The sequence below is a fragment of the Ambystoma mexicanum genome, chromosome 3q (assembly GCF_040938575.1).
Source record: "Ambystoma mexicanum isolate Mex_15411 chromosome 3q, UKY_AmexF1_1, whole genome shotgun sequence".
Taxonomy (NCBI): domain Eukaryota; kingdom Metazoa; phylum Chordata; class Amphibia; order Caudata; family Ambystomatidae; genus Ambystoma; species Ambystoma mexicanum.
Window position 1 is genome coordinate 1,127,593,274 of NC_090926.1, and position 22,667 is coordinate 1,127,615,940.

The 22,667-nt window shown below is 47.2% G+C and overlaps 1 protein-coding gene across 2 annotated transcripts in view; it reads left to right on the forward strand.

Moving 5' to 3' along the window:
* Positions 1 to 22,667, forward strand: part of MCOLN1 (mucolipin TRP cation channel 1) — a 639,103-nt gene that overhangs the window by 176,418 nt on the left and 440,018 nt on the right. For both annotated transcript variants that reach the window (XM_069603920.1, XM_069603921.1), the window contains exon 6: positions 15,212 to 15,308. In XM_069603920.1, the coding sequence (XP_069460021.1) occupies positions 15,212 to 15,308 (97 nt within the window). The remainder of the gene's footprint in view (positions 1 to 15,211; positions 15,309 to 22,667) is intronic.

Sequence of the window (22,667 nt, forward strand, 5' to 3'; positions counted from 1 at the left end):
TTTCTTCTGATTGCCCAATCTCCTTTGCAGGGCCTAGCTGGTAACCTCCACACCTCTGACTGAGCTATATCCGGACAATCACCATGTTGGGGCTGTGCCTAGGCGTACTCACATTGGCACTCCAAATTATTCTGCACTGCTCTCCTTTCTGTCTAGCGGTGACATCAAACAGGTGATTAAGTGCCGACTCAGGCCCGCCCCAATTCTGAGGACAGTAAATCCTTATCCAATAGAGACCGCTATATGGGTGCCAGTCCCGTCACCAGCAACCAACTCAGCGGCCCACCGCCAGCAACCTGTCCATATTATCTAGCGGCCGGAAGCACCACCACCCCCCCCTTCAGCCGTCCTTCGCCGCTCCGAGCAATTATAGGGGCCTCCCACCTGCCCCCTAGAAGGCACTGGGCACTCTTGGAAGCTGATCTCCGCTGCACATACCCACGGCGCTCCAGTACGTAGTAGCAGTTTAAGGTTAGATTGGCTGGTCCATAGGTAGAGGGTGCTACAGTAATATATCACTTCTATCGGAAGGGTTAGTAAAGTACAAGCTCTTTCTTGTCTAGACCCCTTTGTTACAGTCCACAAAGATGAGGTATTTCTGCGCACACATCCCAGGTTTGCGCCTAAATTCATCTCAAAGTTCCATGTGAACCAATCAATCGAACTACCCACTTTCTTCCAGAACCCTACTAACATGGCCGAAAGAAGCCTTCACACACTAGACGTGCGCAGGGCAGTCATGTTTTACCTGGAAAGAACTAAACCACTAAGGAAGACTAAACAATTCTTTGTTTCAGTGGCAGCTGGTAGAGAGGGGGATCCTGACTCTAAAAAAGCTATCTCACGGTGGATTGTCAAATGCATCACACTATGTTACACTCTTGCTAAGAGAGAACTGCCCTTCAAGCCTAGAGCACATTCTACTCGAGGCACTGGGGCATCCATAGCATTCATTGCAAATGTTCCTCTTGAGTCCATTTGCAAAGCGCCAACCTGGAGTTCTGTACACACCTTTACAAAACACTATTGCCTAGACACTCATTCTAGGTCTGATTCTCAGGTGGGACAAGCAGTACTAAGACATCTTTTCTCTACTGTTCCTTCTCACACCCACCTCCAACTCCGGGTACTGCTCGCTTGTCTATGCACAGCATGTGATTCTAAGCAGATTAACAAGCATCAGAAGACATGCATTACTTACCGTGATAGCATTTCTGATAATTGTATCTGCTTAGATTCACATGCGCCCTGCCTACCTCCCCGCTCGGGGTGGAAGGAACATAGACATCTTACTACTGCCTCTCTTTATGTACTCACTCACTATAGGCTTGGGCTCCCTCATGGCAGAAAAAATACAATTGGAGGGACCTTGGTGCGTAAGGGATTTTGGGTACACCACACGTCTCGATAGGGATAGTGTTACAGACACGCCTATGCCGACGTCCCCTTTCGGTCCCCAAAAGACAAGATGCAATACTACACGGTTACCACTGGATGTCGGACCATATTCACAGCATGTGAATCTAAGCAGATGCTTAGCATTCATCAGCAATGCTATTACTGTAAGTAATGCATGTCTTACAGACCACCTGGCCCCCCACACCATTTGAGGAAGACATCACATCCCTATTAGTTAATTCTAAAACTAAATCTCAGATCATACTACTAGTGGATTTCAATTTGGGCTTCCAAGATCCCAACGACCCTTTTGCGGCCGAGCTTGCTAATACTCTAACAGACTTGGGGTTCTCGCACCACTTCCTAGAACCTACTCACATTAACGGGCGGTTTCTTGACTGGTTAGTTGATTCTAATTGCAACTTCAGCCTTGTGGTCAACTCTCCATGCATTTGGTCAGACCATCATATCATTACCTTCAACATAGATGCTGTCCAATGTCCCAAACAGACTATTGCTCCGGCTTTGCCCACTAGAAATAAAAGGGACAGAACTAGAGACAAACGTATCCTGCTCATTTTACCCACCCTCACCAAAGTGTCTGCCTCCTGCTCTGACCCATCTATTCTAGCAGATACTTATAACAATGTTATGCTCACAGCTCTGAACTCATTCGCCCCAATCAAACTCAGGAAATCCAAACCCCATGCACATCTCAACTCTTGGTTTACACCACAATTGAGAGTGCTACATTAAGAAAAACATACTACTGAAGCCCGTTGGAAAAGCCACCGCTCTGATGCCCATAAAGCTGGTCTCACCATAGCATCCATCAACTACAAAGAGGTCATTTTCCAAGCAAAAAGACACCTTCAACTATCTCATTAAGCAAACGGATTCTAACACCAAAGAATTGTTTAAGATTCTGAAGGAACTTGAGATCACCGGCTACACCTCCCGACTCCTGTACTAAAGACAGTAAACGGTGCGCGAATATACAGAAAGCACTTTTGGACAAAATTGCTACCGTTCAAATAAAAATCAAATCCAAGCAAAACTGCCTTCAGACAGATAAGCAATTGAATACCCATACGACTGTAATCACCCAAGCTACCCCTAACATTAAACCGTTCAGCTTCTCCTCACTCACCATTGCTGAGGTTGAATGCTTCATCAATAAAATAAACCCTCCAATTGCCAAGGTGACTCATGTCCAGCGCCCATTATCAAGGAGGCCTGCCACGATCTAGCCCCATTCATTACTGCCTTTATAAATTCTTCTTCCAAAAGTATTGTCCCCGACAACCTAAAGGATGCCTGGGTTATCCCTCTGCTTAAAAAACCTTCTCTGGATCCTTGCCTACCGACCAACTATAGGCCCATTACCACAGTCCCTTTCATGCTCAAAATCTTGGATTGTGCCGCTTACCTCCAGATTCAGGACTATTTGGAAGTCAACAATCTTCTTGGCTTAAGGCAATCTGCTTCCTGCCCCAGCACGGGACAGAAACTGCTCTCATTGACCTTTAAAACACAGATTGAGGTGCTGAAAGACAATGGGAAATTAGCCTTATTACTACTACTCGATTTATCAGCGGCATTTGATTTGGTTAATCACCAAATCCTTTGCCAACACCTCACATCAGCCGCCCACTTTTCAGACTCTGCCACAGTCTGGATTAGATCCTTCTTAAGCAACAGATCTATGCATGTCTTCTCACTGTTCGCATCTGCGGAGCCTGCTCCCTTGCATTGTGGTGTACCCCAAGGCTCTTGTGTGTCACCGACACTTATGTGTTCACCAAACCACTGTTTGATGTCCTTGACTATCTATCTATCTATCTATCTATCTATCTATCTATCTATCTATCTATCTATCTATCTATCTATCTATGCGGACGACACCCAGATATTCATCCCCATCACTGGTGACTATGCAGTGGACACTAAAGCCCTAAATGGCGTCTACTTGGTTTTTCAGGCCTGGATGGCACAACACAAATTGTGCCTTAATGACGTCAAGACGGAACTCCTCGTTCTGGGCTCCCATCAACGCCTCAACCAACTCGATCCCTCCTTCAAATCATTCCTCATCGATGGTAACGTCATTAAGGTCTCCAAGGACACCAAAACATTAGGAATATAGCTTGACGCCACACTATCATTGGATAGACAAACTAATGCGGTCCGCTCAGCTTCTGCCCACACGTGCAAACTTATTACTGCCTGTAGACCCTTCTTGTCTACTCCCAATTGCACTATCCTTGGCAGAACTCTCATCGTGTCTAAGATAGATTACTGTAGCACCCTCTACCTATGGACCAGCCAATCTAACCTTAACAAACTCCAAGTCATTCAGAACAATGGCATTAGAGCAGCATTAAATATACCCGGGGGGCGTGGCTACCAGGCCATGTGAGGAGCCGCGACTCTTGATCCGTTGCAGATCCGCCACAAAAGTGCACACTGAGGTGCCCTTGACCCGTGAAATTACATGCATCTGCATGTGAACATACGGCGCACCCATACAGAGAGGAAGCAACTAAATTAAAGCTTGGGTCCGGCATACCGAAAGAAATGGAAGTTGCGGCGCCCGTGAAACGAAGATCCAAAATGGCCACCCATTGAAGACAAAGGAACTGGGGACGAAAGTCCGATCCCCCTGGCCAGCAACAACGACACGGAGGAGCGCGGAGGAAGGGCGGCACATATCACACTGGTTGCGGCTTTAATATCCCAGGCTTGTTTCAAATAGCACGCCACAAATATGACGGATGTCCATTGCTGGTGCTGCCCAGGGCTTGCACGCCCCTGACACGGTGGGATAGGGGACTACTGTACCCCCTGACATGGGACCCGACAAGAGCTGTGGCCGCCTTGGGCCGGTGGGGGCGTGTGAGCAGGGGGTCTCGGGTGCCTGCACCAGAAGGCGGACTGGCCAGGTAAGAAAGCGGAAAGACGAGCCAAATCATGAGGAAGCCGGCAGCCGCCTACAAGACAGTCTAGCGCACATGAGAGGAACCAGTGGCACTACCCGGAGAGTAATCCACATTGGGAGACCTGCCGGAGCGAGATCCCAAGGACAAGGTGGCCAGATGGTGATAACAAAGGAGCTATGCGGAGATGGTATCCACAAACCTAGGCTGTGACAAAAGAGGAAGCGCGAGGCACACCAGTGAAAAGTGCTACCGAGGACCCCACATAGATAACAGCAGCACCAGCGGCCAAAAGATACTACTGCTGGGGATAGTTTGGGCTACAGCAGCATCCATACAGGCCCACGAGTCGGGGCATAATGATAATAAGGATAGGTGGCAGCTAAGTACGTGCGAGGACATAATCCATTCTGGACACAAACTAGCAGAATACGAGGACCCCTACTACAGCCCCCCCCCCCACAGCACTATTGCCGGATATGGAACACCCCTGACCGCCCGCAAAGAAAGGCAAAGCAATATCGAGATGGCAAACAAACCGGTTAAGGCAAAATGCAAACAACCCACGCTGGAAGAATATGCCAGAACATTGCCAATGGCGGAAGGGGCCAGGAGTAAGGAGAAGACCCCCGCCACGGGCACGGGCACTGGCACTGCGAGCAAAGACCAACAAATCCTGGAAGCGATTGCGGACTTGAAGCTTGCATGGGAAACCAAATTGGAATCGGCCATGGTTAAACTGAAGGCGGCACTGGAACTTAAAGTAGGTGCAGTGCAGGAAGAGGTGAACCTCCTCAGAGAAGACGTCAGAACGCTAGCGGAGCGCACAGGAGAACTGGAAAAAGAAGTGGCCCCAAATACTGCTGCATGTGCGTCCCATAAATCGGAGATTCACATCCTAGAACAACGTGTCAGCAATCTGGAAAACTGGGCAGAAGAAGCGGAGGGACGCCCCCGGCGAAATAACATAGAGTTGAGGGATCAAACCCCACGGAGTATATTGAAACAATGCTGCTGCAAGAAATAACCGGAGGGGGGCTGACTCACTGACTCAAGGATTTGCAGTTGAACGGGCGCACAGGGCCCTGACAAGGAGGGCACCGTCAGGAGTCCCCAACCCCCGAGACCAATAATTGCTAAGATCATGAACTACCGCGACAGAGAAAAAATCCTAGAACATTTCCGGAAGGGAGGGACGATACAAAGAGCCGCGGCGAACATAACGTCCTACCCAGACTACACATTGTTGGTACAAAGACGATGTATGAACTATGGCACAGTGAAAAGAAGATTGCGGGAAGCCGGCTACAAGTACATGTTAATATATCCTGCGAAACTGAAGGTGTACCACCGAAACAGAGCATTGTTCTTTGAAACTCCAGAGGATGCGACAGATTGGCTTGACGCACAGAGCTGCCCACAGCGTAATCGGGTATCCAGAAGGATGACTGAGCAGATGAGTGAAACGAAGCCTGCGGTGCTTATGGTGCCGCAGTCTCAGACACTGGGACTAGAATATAAGACATGGCAGAGTCAGATGGGGCAGATGTTAAAAGGGCTGCATAGAAATCATTTTAAATATGATTCTTTAAGCACGGACAGGTGGCGCAAGAAGTAGGAGCCTACCGGAACCAGCTCTCTCACCCCCACGTATAGACTAGTTAGGTTGCCGGTGACACCCTGCTGGGTTCCTGATTGTTAGGGAGAATTCTCGGTTTAGGCTGAATTTCCTAACCTAGTGAGTCCGTCAGCAGCTTTGCTGGATTTCTGGAGTTTGTTTTTTTCTCCTGCCAAGAGTGAGACTCTTTTTCTCCCACTCTTGGACATGATTTATGGTGTTCCTTTGAATGTTAATGTGTTTCATGGGCTATGGGGTCTTTTACTCCATAGGGTCTCGTATGTTTTTTTATGTGTGTTACACAGCACCCTCCGTGCAGTAACACTGGGGTGTCATAGTGACCCCCCCCACCATAGACTCCATACCCTGGGACTGACTACTGTCTCCCAGGGCATGTAAAGTCACCATTGGCTTTACTAGTCCCAAATTACTAACAGAACCAGTACAAACCATCATATTGTGGACGTACTGGTAGGGGCAATTCGATTGCCCCTGGGTCTGTTATTCGAGGGGGCACTGTCCCATCCCCCCTCGTCGAGTTTTGGCTGGTGGCAGTGGATACTACTTTTTATATTCAACCGCAAATATATCTCTATGGGATTTTCCCATTGTTCGAGGCTAATACTTTTTAACATAGCCTCTAACATACAGCCGGTTTATTTATTTAATATTAATTCACCGGTTGGTATTTTCTGCCAGAACTCGGTTTTAAAATGGCGTTTGTATTCGCCTCTGTAACTCCAAACCAAAGGTCGAGCCCTTTGTTCCACTTTTTGGCGGGCTTCTCCACAGAAGCCTCCAAAAGTGGTGCCACTCTGTCTGGGTACCACAGGGGTTGTGGGAGGGGTTTAGGCACCCTGGACTGAGTTACCTTGGTAACTCAAGTCGCACTCTGGTGTGATTGGCCCAAGTGGTGAGCCGGCCGGCTCACCACTTAGCATGTTTGACAGCTAGGCTGAGTGAATGGGGGTGTGCTGCATAAAAGCAGGGCTTTTGTGACTAGAACTTCAGAAGTCGCCACAGGACTTGAAAATCCGACGAGGGAGAAGCTGAGCCGACCTGCTACAACGACACCACCGGTGGAGCCCTGCTGAACCGACTCGCCACTTCCCAACGACAGAGGAGATCTCCCTGCTGGAGAGTCTTCTTCCCCTGACTGGTGGGCACAACCAGTTTCCCTTCTTTGCTCGCATCCCAGGACGTCTTGTGGTCGAATTGCCCGTGCCAATCACCCCGGCAACCGGATAGCCACATACCACTGGACCGCGAATAAAAGGACCGCTCCTTTTACCTGAGAACTCTGTGGATGGTTTCTTCCCTGGCAGTGCAACGGACTCCTGCTCTCCTCCCCGACGAGATCCTCTCTTCCTCCAGACGAAGCACCGACTTGCACCCGCTGCCAGGAACAACTGCCCCGCTGGAGCGTTTTCACCATTTTAAGGTACCGTGTCCGCCAGGCCTCCCTTTCTAAAGATTGCTACAAGGTAACAGTAATCCCTTAACCTTCTGAACTGGGCTGGCCGCCCTGACCATCTAACTGGTCCCTTTCTTTTTGGTCCAACTCTTTCTGAACTTTTTGCAAGACTTTTGGGCACTTTCAACCGTGTGACCTTGGACACATTTCGTCCGGAGCCTCTTAAAGTGGGTCCGGCCTTTTTGACTTTGACTTTACGGTTTTAACCTGCCTTCTTCTGGTATCGGGTATTAATATCGCCACATATATGGTCGCCGTAAATAATATCGCCGGGAAAATGGTGTGGCGATATTATTTGGGTGACCATTAATGTGGCGATGGAGGCAAAAAAAAAAATACTAAAAGAATCCCCCATTCCATGCAATAATGTCGCCAGAAAAAACGACAATTTTTCGGTGATATTTTTGTATGGCGATATTTTTGTGGTGACATTATTACATGGAACCCTTCTTCTCCTACTGTGTTCTTCCGAAAGTGTTGGGATCTGTTTCTATCTTTGCTCTGCCTTTCTCTCCCTTTTAAACCGATTGATTAGAGTGCCATCTTCGTTAAGCGCTCACCGCTGTCTGAAAATAAGTGTTGCTTTACTTAGGACTTGTCTAATAATCGTTGAAGGGAGTGTATATCTTTTAGTGACCGTGTTTTTGAACTGCTTGATATTAGTGCCAGTGTGTTTAACTAATAAATAATTATCTCTTTTACACCAAGCTCTGGTCAGTGTTTGCTTGTTCTACTGTGTTCTTTTGACCTATTGTGAATGCTCTGTATACTGCCTAACTCTTCTTGAGAGAAGTCTGACTGCTCAGCCACAGCTACAAGGTAAATCTGGTTGGTACAGACTGCTACCAATTGGGTTTACTGCCAACCACTTGTGGTATTAAATCTTTTGCAGTGGTCCCAGAGGGAACTGCACAGGTTTCTGCCTAACACTGATCTCGGCATTCTGAGATAGGACCAGATGCGGGAGAGCCTGAGATCAGGGATGGAGCTGGGCATCAGTTGGGGAAGGGTATGCAGGAGGGAGGGGTGGGAATGGGTGCAGTAAATATAGTTGGGGGAAGTAGGGGGAGGGGGTTAGTTGGGGGAAGTAGGGGAAGGGGGTTAGTTGGGGAGTTCATGTTGGAACTTACGTTGGTTGTGGGAGGGAAACGAGCCCAAGATCATGTCAAACTAAACGGGAGCGAGAAACCGGGAGGGGAGGATGGGCGACGAACCAAGCATGGCGATGGGTAGCCTTACAATCGTAACCTGGAACGTGAGGGGCCTCAACAGTTACCTGAAGAGGAATAAAGTAATGATGTACTTGAGAAGGCTGAAAGTGGATATAGCACTGTTACAGGAAACCCACCTTACTAAGGAGAAATTAGAAGTGGTCAAGAGGAAGTGGAAAGGGCTTATCACGGGAGCCACATATTCAGCTTATGCGAGTGGGGTGGTCATGTGGGTGGCACCACATGTACTGTTTCAGTTGCTTCAGTCCACGGGAGACCCAGATGGTAGAATGATAGGGGTGCGCGGGATGCTGGAGAACAGAGAAGTGAGCATTATAAACTCATACGCCCCTAACCAAGACACGGCGGTTTACTTTAAGGCCCTAAATGGCAAAATTAGCCCCCCACTGGGCGGAGCGATTATATGGGGCGGGGACTTTAATTGTACGTTACACCCTGAAATGGACAGGTCGGATATCAAGCTAAGTAGGCCTAACACCACAGCGAGAGCATTATAGGCCCTGCTGGGAGACTTCGAGCTGGGGGATGTCTGGAGACGGCTACACCCGGAGGACAGGCAGTACTCGCATTATGCACCCCCACACGCCCTGCACATGAGACTGGACTATGTTTGTTGCTTCGGAGCTGGTAGGAGAAATGATGGGTGCGGAATACAGGGCCAGGGTGCTTTCGGACCATTCTCCCCTTGTCCTGGAATGGAAGCACCAGCCCCCTACAGCAAGAATCCCGACTTGGAAGCTCTGAGCCGAGGCCCTGCAAGACTCGGGATTCTGCGAGGAGTTGAAGGAGGCGATTGTCGAATACTTCGACCTCAGCACAGGGAGTGTACAGTCAGAAGGAACCTTATGGGAGGCGTTCAAAGTGGTAGTACGGGGTGCAGCCATATCCAAATCCAGAGGGCTTTGAGGGGGGCATAGAGCGAGAGTTGCAGGAGACAGAGAAGGAGTTGGAAGAAATAATGCATAGGGGGAGCGCCTCGCTGGAGGATGCCGATCGGGTGAACTTGTTGCAACAAACTAGCAGGGAGCATTGGGACAGACTATGTAACTTGAACTACAAAAAATATACCGAACGACAACATGTGGGGGTGACAAACCGGGAAGGCTGCTAGCATGGCTATATAAAAATGAAACGCCAAGACCAGTGGTCAGGGAGTTAAAAGGGGAAGATGGCCAGACATGGGATACCCAGGAGGGAGTTAAAGAGGGGTTCTTTAGATTCTATAAACACCTATGAGGATACGGGGAGGAGATGAGCCGGGAGACTCAGGAAACACTGGAAGACATAAGTTTGCCTAAACTAAACGATGAGGAACGGGAGGACCTCGATGCCCCAATCACACTAGAAGAATTAGAAACTGTGATACAGCAGCTACCCACGTGTAAGTCTCCGGGGCCGGATGGGCTCCCAAGCGAATTCTACAAAACATACAGGCAGGAGGTGCTCCCCCCTGCTGCTTGCCATGCTAAATGAGTCGTTTGAAAGTGGGAGGCTGCCGGAGTCCCTGAGGGAGGCGGTGGTCATTCTGCTCTTGAAACCGGGCAAGCCTAGCACGGACTGTGGGCCATACAGACCCCTATCGATGCTGAACCAAGATAGCAAAATCCTTACAGCTACGTTGGCAAACAGGCTCAAACGAGTCATAGGCAAACTGATACACCCCGATCAAACAGGCTATGTTCCGGGTAGGAATATAACCGACAATCATAGGAGACTCCACCATATTATCGAACAGACCGAGAAGAACCCCAACGAAATGGCAATAGTCTCGCTGGACGCCATTAAATCCTTTGTCTCTGTGAGATGGCCATGGCTGTTAGCAGCGCTGAAAGAATACGGGATGGGCAAGGGTATTTGAGGTGGGTTAAAATGGTATACAGCTCCCCGATCGCCAGGGTTAAAAATGGCGCAACAATCTCTGACAAGTGGCTACTTAGTAGGGGCACTAGACAGGGTTGTCCCTGGTCGCCCATGCTTTACATCCTTGCTCTGGAAACCCTGGCAATCTGCCTCGGACAACAATATGGGGAGATAGGGATCCCAACGAAGGGAGGATCGCACCTCATATCATTTACGCCGATGACATGTTGCTATACTTGCGCTTCCCGGAGGAAAACCTGCAATATGTCCTGGAGGTGATGGAACGCTACGCCACCCTCTCGGGTATAGCTGTAAACCCCAAGAAATCGAGCATGTTCCCCTTGGGCAGATGCAGGGGGGCTTTGCATAGGAACCTACCGGTCTTGCAGATACCTTGGCAGACCAGGACATTCCGATACTTGGGAATCAACATATATCACACGGCCGAGGAGGAGCACAAAAAAATACGGAGAGAGCAATGGAAGGCATCAAGAACAGCATGGGGTTTTGGTCCAAACTACCTCTAGCCATGATGGGTAGGGCGGCCTTGATCAAGATGGTGGTCCTGCCGAGATTGTTACACTACTTTGTGAACATCCCGCATATGCCCCCCAAACGCTTCTTTGTGAAACTCCATAGCTTATGTAGGGGCTTCATATGGCATAACTCCAGGAACAGGGTGGTCCTTTGGAAGTTGCAAAACTTGTGTGATGGGTGGGGGGGGGACAAACTTACCTAAGTTCGAGATCTACTACCTGGCGGGACAGCTCAAGTATATGGCCAGGTGGCTGTCCGAAGAAGAGACAGCCGAACCCAGGCTTGTGCAGGGATACCGCCCCCTTCTTCCTTAGGGAGGTGGTGTGGTTGCCCAAACTAAAGCTGCAGGGATGGCCGAGACTGCTGACACTGGGCTGGGAAGTATGGCGCAAAACATGGCAAAGAGTGGGAATCCTGACCCTATGCTCCCTGCAGGTGGCGCTAGTCGCGCTATGTGGGGAGGACCCGCAAATGATGAGAAGGTTTCGTAGATACTGGGAGCTGATGGGCCTCGTGACGCTTGGAGATGTATGGCAAGATGGGGAGGCACTGGATTTCCAGAGATTAATGGAGGATACAGGGGTGCACACAGGCCAACATATCACCCACACAAGAATTGTCAAACGAGTGCGAGAGAGGTGGCCTGGGGCAGTGCTGCTGGAGCAGCCCGATACGCCCATTGAGACAATGTATGATGTATCGGAGGGTGGACACGAAATTTCCAGCATATATGAGCTATTGATGACTAGGGTGGGCAATGAGCTACTCCAACTGAGGTAGGATTGGGAGGAGGAGGAGGAGGAGGAGCAGGAGCAGGAGCAGGAGGAGCAGGAGGAGGAGGAGGAGAAGGAGGAGGAGGAGGAGAAGGAGGAGGAGGAGGAGGAGGGGGAGGAGGGGGAGGAGGGGGAGGAGGGGGAGGAGGAGGAGGAGGAGGAGGAGGAGGTGGTGGTGGTGGTGGTGGTGGTGGTGGTGGTGGTGGGGTGGGTGGTGGGAGAACCTAAGCCGGATGGACAATGGGCTAGGGCACAAAGGTACCACAAGAAGGAGTCTCGAAACTCGAGGCTGCAGCAGATCCAGTTGTACGTCACCCACAGGGCATATATGACCCCTAGCAAAATCGCCAGATTTGGTAGCTCAGTGGTACAGAAATGCCCAAGGTGCTCGGAGGAGGAAGCTGGGATGTTACACATGTTTTGGGCTTGCCCGGAAGTGGGTAGATTCTGGATAGAGGTTAAGCTACGCCTGGCTGGAAAAGGGATCCCACTGGAGGTGGAGTCAGCGTGGAATGCATGCTGGGGGGCTTTGCCAGACCACGCAATCTTAAGCACATTAGTAAAACGAAGGACCTGATCTACATCCTGGCCAAACGAAGAATTGCTATGGGCTGGAAGACAGCCCAAAGACCTAGAATAGAGACGTGGTGGGCTGACCTCCTAAACTGGGCAGACGCTGAAACGGCAGTATGGTATGAGGCAATCAGTAAGGGAGTGGAGGAGGAGTTGGGACCCCTGATGGCGTGGCGACCACTGGTGGCCATGATGGTGGGACCCTCCCAAGCCGAACTTAGTGAGGACGACATGAGGGAGAGTGGTGAGGAAGATAAACCCGGAGACATGCAAGCAGTTCGCAAAGACTATGGGGCTCAAGTTAACAGGGGCGGGAGGGAGGAGGACTGTGACGCAGTATCTGTTAATTTAACGACATGATACGAATGTCCTCATTGTTTGAAATGTTTGGTGTGTTTATAAAAATTATAAAACATTTGTTTTAAAAAAATATATATACCTGTAAATCACCACATCTCCATCCACAGACGCAATTTTCACTGTCTTCCTGTTGAGCACAGAATCTCTTTAAAAGCATTGGCCCTGACTCACAAGTGTCTGTCCAACCAGGCCCCTATGTATTTAGCCAACCGACTCACACCTCAACTCTACCCGGCCCATGAGAGCTGCACAAGCCAATAGTTTCACTTCCTAGATTTAAACTACAAAAAGCTGGTGGCACCAGCTTCCCTGTCCTGGCTTCCAAGTTTTGGAATACCTTGCCTAATACTATCAGAGCCGACCGAGCCTTCCTTCCATGTTTTTAAGAGCAAAACCAAGGCATGGCTCTCTGCACTTGACTTCTGAGACACCCATCACCTGGCAAACACACATTGTCACTCACTTCTGCACACTGCTGCAGAAATTATTTGCACAGATGGCGTGTATCCCTCGCTGGACATATTATGTAAACCACCTACATCTGCCTTGTGCCCTCTTTGTTTGAAGAACTTTTTTTACATCTCTCTACCTGACTGTGTATTATATAATGTATTTATTTCTGCCTTACTGTAGCTCTACCTGCACGACTACTGTAAGTGGGTAGAGCCTCCTGTTGTGATTCTTGTATGTAATTGTAACGTTGCCTCCAATGATACGCGCCCAGCTGCCTTGGGGCCCGGCGCGCTGTACAAATAAACAAAATACAAATCCCTACACAGCTTGTCCTCTCGGCAAAGTATCTCACTTGCGTTTTAAAGTGATTTCTTCTGAACTTACTAACTTTGTCAAGACTTTATCGAAGAAGAAGTGCATCAGAACTATTGACTTTGTCCATTGTCTTTGGCTGGCCTGGCTCCCTAAAGGCACTCCTCTGAACCTATTGGCTTTGGCAGTACTTGTTCCCTCATAGGTTCAATTGTTCACACTGTTATTCCTGGGATGAAGGTCTACTTGCCTCCCTTTGGGAGATTGTAATCGTTTTACAAAATGTTGAAAGTATGTTCTAAATCTTATTATAACCTTTCCTTCCTTAAACAACTCAATAACTGAATTGGTAACCAAAATAAGTGCAATACTGACCTTTACTGAAGTCACTCCGTGTGCTGGAACATGTGTTGGCATAAAAGTATTTACCAACTTTTATTGTCTTTTTTAAAAACTGAATCCACACTTTGAATGTTACTAGTAGATAAAGCTTTTTAAAGAACTCTTATTTAAACCTTGTGTATATTATAAATACATATTTATATATAACTTTAAGTGTGTAAGTGTTTCTTCGCTACTTTTACGTACTGATTTCAATTGTACAGCTCTACAGCTCACATTACCCCTCTTAGGGTAAGCCAGGCTGCTCAGTCACACTAGCAACTTGTGTAGTACATGCCTATATTAAATGGTGGTTTACCTAATACCAAGCAGATAAGTCTTGTGTAGCCCCAGACCAGTTGGACTGCACTTATTCTTAACTAACAGTGTAGATTTATGGTTTGAGGGAGCAGGAATCCCCTTTCTGATAGAAATGGGCACACTGCATACAGATATGATTGCGCTGTGTCATGAGTGAGTGTGGAGAATGTGGGTGTATGAATGAAGTTCACTAGCGTCTCAGTCCTGGATTTTGTTTGGTAGTGGGAGCTTTTCAGCCAGACCGAGTCAGCTCAGCCTCTACTGGATCCAAATGTATGGCTATGAGAATGAGTAGTGCCTACATGTGTCTAGGTTTTTCCTTGGATTCTGCCTATACAAAACACCAAATGCTTCCTTTCCCCTGCTCTTAGGCTTGTCATACTGTGTATATAGGTTTGTATGAATGATCCTCGGGGAAAGAAGTTGCACCCTATTAGGGGAGTTTTCTTAAAGTCAGCTTGAGGTAAGACTCTATGAAACTATCCCTTGGCAGACCGGTCCCCAACTCTTAGCAGAAGTCTGTACTAACTAAAGGATCCTGGTAGCATGGAAGAGCAGCCAGGCGTATCGTAGGAGGAAGGAAGATGGCAGCTGTAGGCAAGTACACTGAACGAAGTACATTTTTAAAATACATAGTTTTCCAGTGTTTCTTTGGACCATATGTATGCTACATATTCTTTGTGCCAAACTACAGCCCTCTCACCTTTCTAAAATGGGCCTGGTTGCTCTGTCTATCCTACCAACATTCTCAATTGGTACAGGTTGATACTTGGAGTGGAGCTTCTGTACTTTCTCAGATGTATGGTTTTATGAAGCCCTTAATTGGACTGTCCTAACACATACATACCTGTATTTTACATGATGTCGCTGTGGATAATGTTTTGTATTGGAGCTCATTTTTAGTTTCAAATATACTTTAGCTCATTGTAGCACATTGTTTGCTAAACCTCAGCTCACTGATTGTCTGCTTCCCTCCTCCGCAGGCTGATCAACGTCACCATCCAGTTCAAACTGAAGGCCATCAACATCCAGACAATCATTAACAATGAGATCCCAGACTGCTACACATTCACCATCACTGTAAGTAACCCAGGGGCACCCACACACTGAGTTCCATCCTTTGCTCTTCTCTTTCTTATCCTTTGTGAAAACTGCCTCATTGTTCGCTTAGTAAAAGCTAGATTTCTGCAGTCTCTTCATTATTCTGCATGAGGAACGGTTGCTTTTTTTCCTGGCCCCTTTTGCCCATGATTTCTAACTCAAGTGGTAGTGTCGGCAGGAAAGTTATTTAAATCTGAAGCTAAATTTCTACTATTACCTTTTGCCCATGGACAACGTAGCTTGGTTCATGCAGCTTAATAGGAAGGAGTTGTACAGAACAACCCAATGGATCTCTGATCATCGATAGATGGAGATCCTATAGCTTATGTTTGAGTTTTAGCTGCCATACTTTTTTTTTTATATATGTAGGCTCATTTTTACAAATTGCGTGTTTGGTGTGAATGGTTTACATGTCCAGAAGAGGGACCTACTGTAAAACCTAGCACTCTGAAATCTGTTTTGAATGTGATTGAACTTTCAATCTATTCCGCTATGGACAAACTCAATCTCCTTATGGGACCACACCATGCTCCATGTGGTAGATTTATATTGCAATAAACTGTCAAAAAATATATTAAAATCTAAGTCTTGATGGTTGCACAAATGTAAAGCACATCCAAATTACCCATATGGCAATTTCACTTTATTTTAGCATTCTTTTATAAATTGCCCAGTAATGGACTTTATTATGTTTAGTTTGTTCTTGAGAGGGAGTGTTGCATAGCCAATTAATTTGCAAACCTATAGGATGCCTCCACACACCTATTTACCTTTTCTGCTTTCCACTTTAAACTACACAAACCAGTTTACCCACATAGATACTACAGAACAATGCCTTCTAATACCACTCGCCTCACTGTGGTTAACTGCAGCAGAAGAAAGCTGTACCTGACATGCTTCTACCAGGCTGCCACACAGACCCTATGGTTAACTAGCCAAGAAGGATGCTAATCAATGGATCCCTTCTAGAGACGCATTTCTGCAAGTCCCTGCACCAGGATTGGCACGTAAATATACCATCACAATCAAGAGTTCTTCCAGTCTACGCTTCGTCTTTCCCTTTTCTCACCTAGTGGTAGCTGTAGTAGAGCATAGTAGACCAAGACCTCAGTAAGGGAGTGAGGCGGACCAGATACAGGGTGAAAGTTATCACGCTGAATAAAGCAATGTCCACACATTGTTCATATACTCCTAACTGTAGGTACTATCTTTATGATCCGGCAAAACCATGGTTCTTTTTTAAAGTCTCTATTTATTGTGTTTTAGTAACTTTTTACACATCAGCTGACATAGGAAAAATCAATCAATCAGTTTCAATTCTTTACATCTTAAAAACTTTACATCTAAAAAAAACTTCTTATGGTGATAAAACAGTTATACCTCTAAAAACAAGTAAACATGGTTAAAACGGAGCAGCGGGAAGAAAAAGGAAAAAGAAAGGAAAAGAAGAAGGAGAAGAGAACCCTTTCTACTAATTTAAAATGACATCCAACAATTCTAGTAGCCTTATGGACAAGGAGATTTCATTTGGGTTAAGGATTCTGATCCATAAATCCTTTTCAAATATACTAAGGCACAGATCCGTTTTTCTCGACCCCAACAATCGCAAAGCTGGACAATACATACACAAATGTTTTAGAGTTTCATCCTCTAGGGCACAATATTGACAGTCTTTTCCCCTTGGGAACCTTTCTCCTTTTCCCCAGAACATCCATCGTAGGGAACAAATGTAGCTTTATTCTCAACATTTTAGAACCTAAATTCCCTTGATTGGCACTGCCTCAAATATGGCTCTAGAGTGTTGTAGTTCTTCACCGACCAAGTAAAATGTTAGTTGAAACAGCGGTACTCCATGAAAACGTCCCTAAGCTGTATCCGCACATGTCCAAACACCTTTTGCTTCACTTTGTTGGGATTCGTGGACAGTTCATACGTTGACGATTACATTTTTGAATGTACCATGCACCCTAGTCCACCAACACCTTACAGTTGCCCTTTATCCACAATTCTTTCAGGTGGGCAAAAAACGAGGCGTTGGGTGGACAAACTATGCCAGCATATAACTGCAACTTTGCCCAGTCAATCACAGCCTCAATTGGCAGTTGGCCCAACTCGAACAGTATTCCTGCTATTGGGACTGAGGCCAGTAGATGCAACACCCTTCTCCCCAACTTAGCCTCCAGCCTTGCCCAACAGTAATTTCATCACAGGTTTCATCACAGGTAGTAATGAAAACCTTCCCAACTTATAGTCAAATTGAATAAGCTGACTAGTCGCTGCCAAAAATATTTACTTTATTTGGGCTTCTGGTGCATTCCTACCCTTTCCATCATGAATACACAAGTCTAGGTACTTGTACATATTAACTACCTCCAAAGCTTGACTTCTCATGTTGCATCCGCATTTTTTCCATTGACATCTCCCCTATTAAGCACCAGAATTTTTAATTTCGAGCTATTAATTGAGAGATCTATCTTACTAAGGAAATCGTCAACCGCATATAAAGCTGTTTGCAGGCCTATTGGAGTCATATCGCAGATGACGTCATCCGCGTATGCTAAATATTGTACTGCTACATTTCCCAACTTGGGCAGGGTTGTCCTAACAGTTTTCCAACAGCCAAGCATGTCCTTTGTGTAGAAACAGAATAGAAATGGACCAAGGACACACCCTTGTCGCAGTCCCCGTTTCGTCTCGATCCAATCGGAGAAGGAGCCATGTGAGTCCAGTCGGACTTATGTTTGTTCCACAGTGCAAGGCCTCCAAGATGCCAAATAACGATTGGGAACATCCACTATTCGACAGACTCTTCCAAAGAGTTGCCCCATTTACATGATCAAATGCTTTGCTAACATCCAGGAAGGCCAGATAAACCGGCATCCCCTGCTCCTTAGCTTGCGCAGCCAGAAGTGCCAAGACACAACTACTTGGGGCTGTTCCCACAACCCTCTTAAAGTCTGCCTGGTAGGGATCCAGACAGTTCGTGCCCCTAAGCCACTCTTGCAATTCCTTCAGAATAATCTTGGCAAACATTTTATTGGAAGCGTCCAACAAGGAAATGGGCGTGTAGTGTGTCGGACATAGTCTAACGCCTCCCTTAAATTTCAATACAATCAGGGCCGCACACTAGGTCCCTGGAGGCTTTCTATTTACCCAGATGTATTCAAACAAGTGTGACAAAAGCTGAGCCCATAACAGAATATTTGATTTGAAGGTCAAGTTAAACCGTCCGTCCCATGGGCATTCAATTTTTTTTTTTACTGAGCTTAATCAAAACTACAATATCAAGGGTCCAACTAAGGGCCCCATGCCAACTAACATGGGCAAATTGGGAACCCCTGACTTTACATATACTTCTGAGAAATATTTTACCCATGCGTCTTCAGATCTTGCTTGAATTTGCAGATATTGGTCTGTCCCCCTTGGCTTAATCAACTGCCAGAACCTCAGTGTTACCCAGCATGCAGCACAACATTTCTTCAGCTTCATAGATCCCAATAAGGAATTTGTGGCCCTTTAGCCAATTTGTACAGTTTTTGTTTATCCTTGCGGGACCTCCCTTAATCCCCCATGCGTTCTCGTCCTCCCTATCAACCTTCTCTCTAGTCACATCTTCCTTTTATGCTCCTGGACCAAAGGACCAAAGCCATGCTTATGGCCCACCTTCCTTAATCCTGTTTCCAGTTGCTTTACTGGCATCGGGCCCCCCCGAACACTGGAGGAACAGGGGGCGACCGCTTCCGAAGAGCACAGGATGTCCTCTGCACAAAAAAGACTCCCAATCTTCTCATCAAAGGCCATGGCTATTCTCGAGGACCACTTTACTGCATGGTTCTTCGGATTAATTTCAACCTTTAGACCCTTTCCCTCAGAACATGTTACCCCAAGAGGTAGGAGCTGATAGCAAACCCTAGCATGATCACTCAATTCGGAACATTCAACCTTCCACCTTTCTGGAACAAATCGACAGACAGGAAATAATAGTGAAAAGTGGACTTCCAGGCACCATTTTGCCAAGTAAATCCTAGGGGGTCAGAACTTCTCCTGAGAAGTGTCCATTCAATGGCACCATGTCCCAAGCCTCTAACTCCTGTCGTACCATTTGCCCCCTCTCCTGTGCCTCCCTTGATGTTTTTAACCTCACCGATTCTTGGTACCTTTAATCGTCAATATTCAGCGTTAGTCACCCAGGACCATAACAGAAGCTCTATTTTCAGGGATTTCCCCAAGAAAAAAGGAAGACAAAGTTCAGTGCTTCCTCCATCTAGCAGGTTTAGGGTTTAGGTGTACATTTACCAGCAAACACTTGCTAGTCCCTCTCTGATCCGTTCCCATCCATTCAAGCAAGATGGCCAGCATATCCCTCCTTTTCAGATCTATTCTTCGGATGCAAAGCCCAGATTTCTCCTAATGGCAATCAAAATCCCTCCAAATAGGTGACCCCTTATACCTTGTTCTGCCTCAATATAGACTACATCAAACCATTTATAAACGGCGTGTCCAACAAAGTTTCCTACAAGCACACAATATCATATGAGGAAACCAAATCTGGATTATTCACAAAACCCCTAGAATTTCAGGGCACAAAAGACATGGCTGCATTTCAGGCTACCTGGTTGTAGTCCACCCACTGAGATCGGGCATAGTTCACCTCATTTTGTAGAAACTGCACATAGCGCCATGATGACCCAGTCATATCTGGCTGCACGGCACTCTTATGCTCCACTTTCCTATCTCCAACCCCGAATTCTTGGAACACAAATCTTGATATAATGGAAGTTCCCACATCAGCAATTTCAAACCCCAGTGAGACGAATGATTCAGTCAGAATTGCATTTTTGACAATTTGTGAGCATAAATGCAATTTTAAAGTCACAATTCTAGGGTTAGTATGTGTCAATTGTGATTCCCACTGTCATGATCTCTGCTTCCAAAATGTCAGGGTGTTCCCAACTCCCTTGGAAGCAGATCCATAACCCAGGTTCCGAGTGCCAACCAGTCCCAATTGGGACCTTTTGGACCCAGTCCTGGCGCCAGTGGCACCAGGCTCATAAATATGCCCAGTCCCATCGCTGGAAGCGCCGGGCTCATACGCCGGGCTCATAATGCTTGGGTGGATTTACCTGCAGCAGACCATGCTGCTTACTTGCCTGCCAGTTGAGCCTCTGATCCTCTTCTGTTTGGAACTACTTTTCCTGTTGGGTGGGGCAGGAGCCACTCCCTAGGTTCAGAACACTGGAACTCTTCTGGAAAGCAGGAACTCTTTTCTTACCTAGGCGTGGCTGTGGAAGGAGACACCTAAGCACTACAGGAGGCTATTTAAACCACACCCGATGGATGAATCTTGCTTTGCGTTATTCTGCATCCTCTGCAGCAGAACGCTCATCGTGTCTTCTGCATCTGATCCTGGGCCTAAGGAAAAAGGCTTACCATCCTGAATCCAGTCTTCAGCAACACCTATAAAGACAAGAAAGAACAGGTTAGCATTACGGTCTTCAGTGACAGCTCTTCACTTACCTGGTCCATCGGCTGTCACCAACGCCTCGCGCTGCATTCCGGCATCTGAAAGACAAAGGCTTACCTACTCTTCGTGCGCTCCGGAGGTCTTCACACTGCATTCCGGCATCTGAAAGACAAAAGCTTACCAACTCTTCGCACGCTCCGGAGGCCTTCGGCGCTGCATCCCGCATCTGAAAGACAAAACAAGGTGCGTTTAAAGACATTGGGGAACTTTAATACTCGCGTGCCATTACTCCTTTCCACATCTAACCCAGTGGGTATTCCGGCACCCTGCAGCCGCTCCGAACTTGTACCTGCAAAATAAAAAGATAGAGCGCATCGTGAAGCAGGCAACTAGCGCTTACTTACGTGCTTCCAGGCGCTTCTATTCATCACACGGGCTCCATCTTCAACTCACTTCAGCCCGTCATCCGCCATCGCCGGAACCCTGCAAAACAAGAAACATCATTACTTAAGACTTTAAAGACATTAGAATTACTCGAAACTTACCGTTCGTGCAGTAAACGACGGACAGCAGTCCTCTGAAGTCAAGAGGCCTGCTCCCCTTATACAGTGAAGAAAATGGTTACAGCACCCTGCCCCGAGGCAGATGGAGAGCACGGCGTTCACTTACCTAAGGTGAGAGCGTTAACCTTTGGGGTTCTACAGGAGAAGAGAAAGGGAAGAAGAGAGAGACATCCAATAACCCAGTTCCTTAATCCCATATTTTCTATCTGCAGACATCTTACCCTTCGAGTCAAACATACAGTGCACAGAGGTCCAGCCCAAAGAGCCAGCCGTGTGTTACACATCACCTTTGAAGATACGGTATACACCCAGTCAAGACCAGCGCCTCTACGGGAATCAGGTGAGCGTTACACCCACTGCACCCAAAAGGTCTGCTGGTCCTTTTAAGCCAGTTGCTAGTCTAAAACTAGAGGAATGATTAGATTACAAGTCTTCCAATGGGAGTAAAGCAGAGGTGAGAGGAATGAACCAGGAATGTTAAAGCACTGGTTGAGCAATTTATAAAAGGCGAGGGAAATCAGAGTAAAGTGTGTTTCCTGGGAGGAAGGCTGGCGTTTCGTCCTGCAGTGTGCTGAATGGAATGAGGAAAAAGCTCCAGGCCACTGGAGAAGGCTGGTGTAGCAGATACTGTGAGGCTCTGGCTGCATGAAGTCCTGAGAAGGGGAAGATGCCATGTCTGAGGGGCCCTGCAAGGGCCAGAGACTCTGCAAAGCCCTAACTCCATACCTCTGTTGCACCTAGAGATGAGGAAGGGGGACAGTACTTTCTCTAGTAGAGGGGTGCGTGACTACAGAAACCCATTGACTTTAAGAGAGGACTGTTGTGAATTCAGTAACCCAAGCATGAAGTCTGTTTTTGTACCATCCTCCGCTGAGGGTGCTACATCCGCTAACCCTCAGTAGGTGGGATGGAGAAAGGCTAAAACGCCTGTCAATCAAGGGAAGCCTAACCTCTCTAAGTGGCGGTAACATGGTGCGAGTGACCAGCTGTAACTCTCAGGTAGAGGTTGTAGGTGGATGCAGGGGTACAATTAGTCCCGAGAATAAGGGCACTGCCTTGGTTCCAAGGAGAATGCACCTATGCTATATTAGTTGGTACTCCATGTGCAGCAGGTTGAACAGGGAGTTTGTGACAGTGCCCCTTTACAGGTATAACTAATGCAGCATGAGGTTACTGGAACGCAATAGCGCATATACACCATGTGTGAATCTAGATACTAGATGGTGAAGACTACTCTTTGAGAACAAATTGACAAATACGAGTATTCTAAATATAGTTATTTTTGTTTGTAAACACTGCAAACACGTGTTT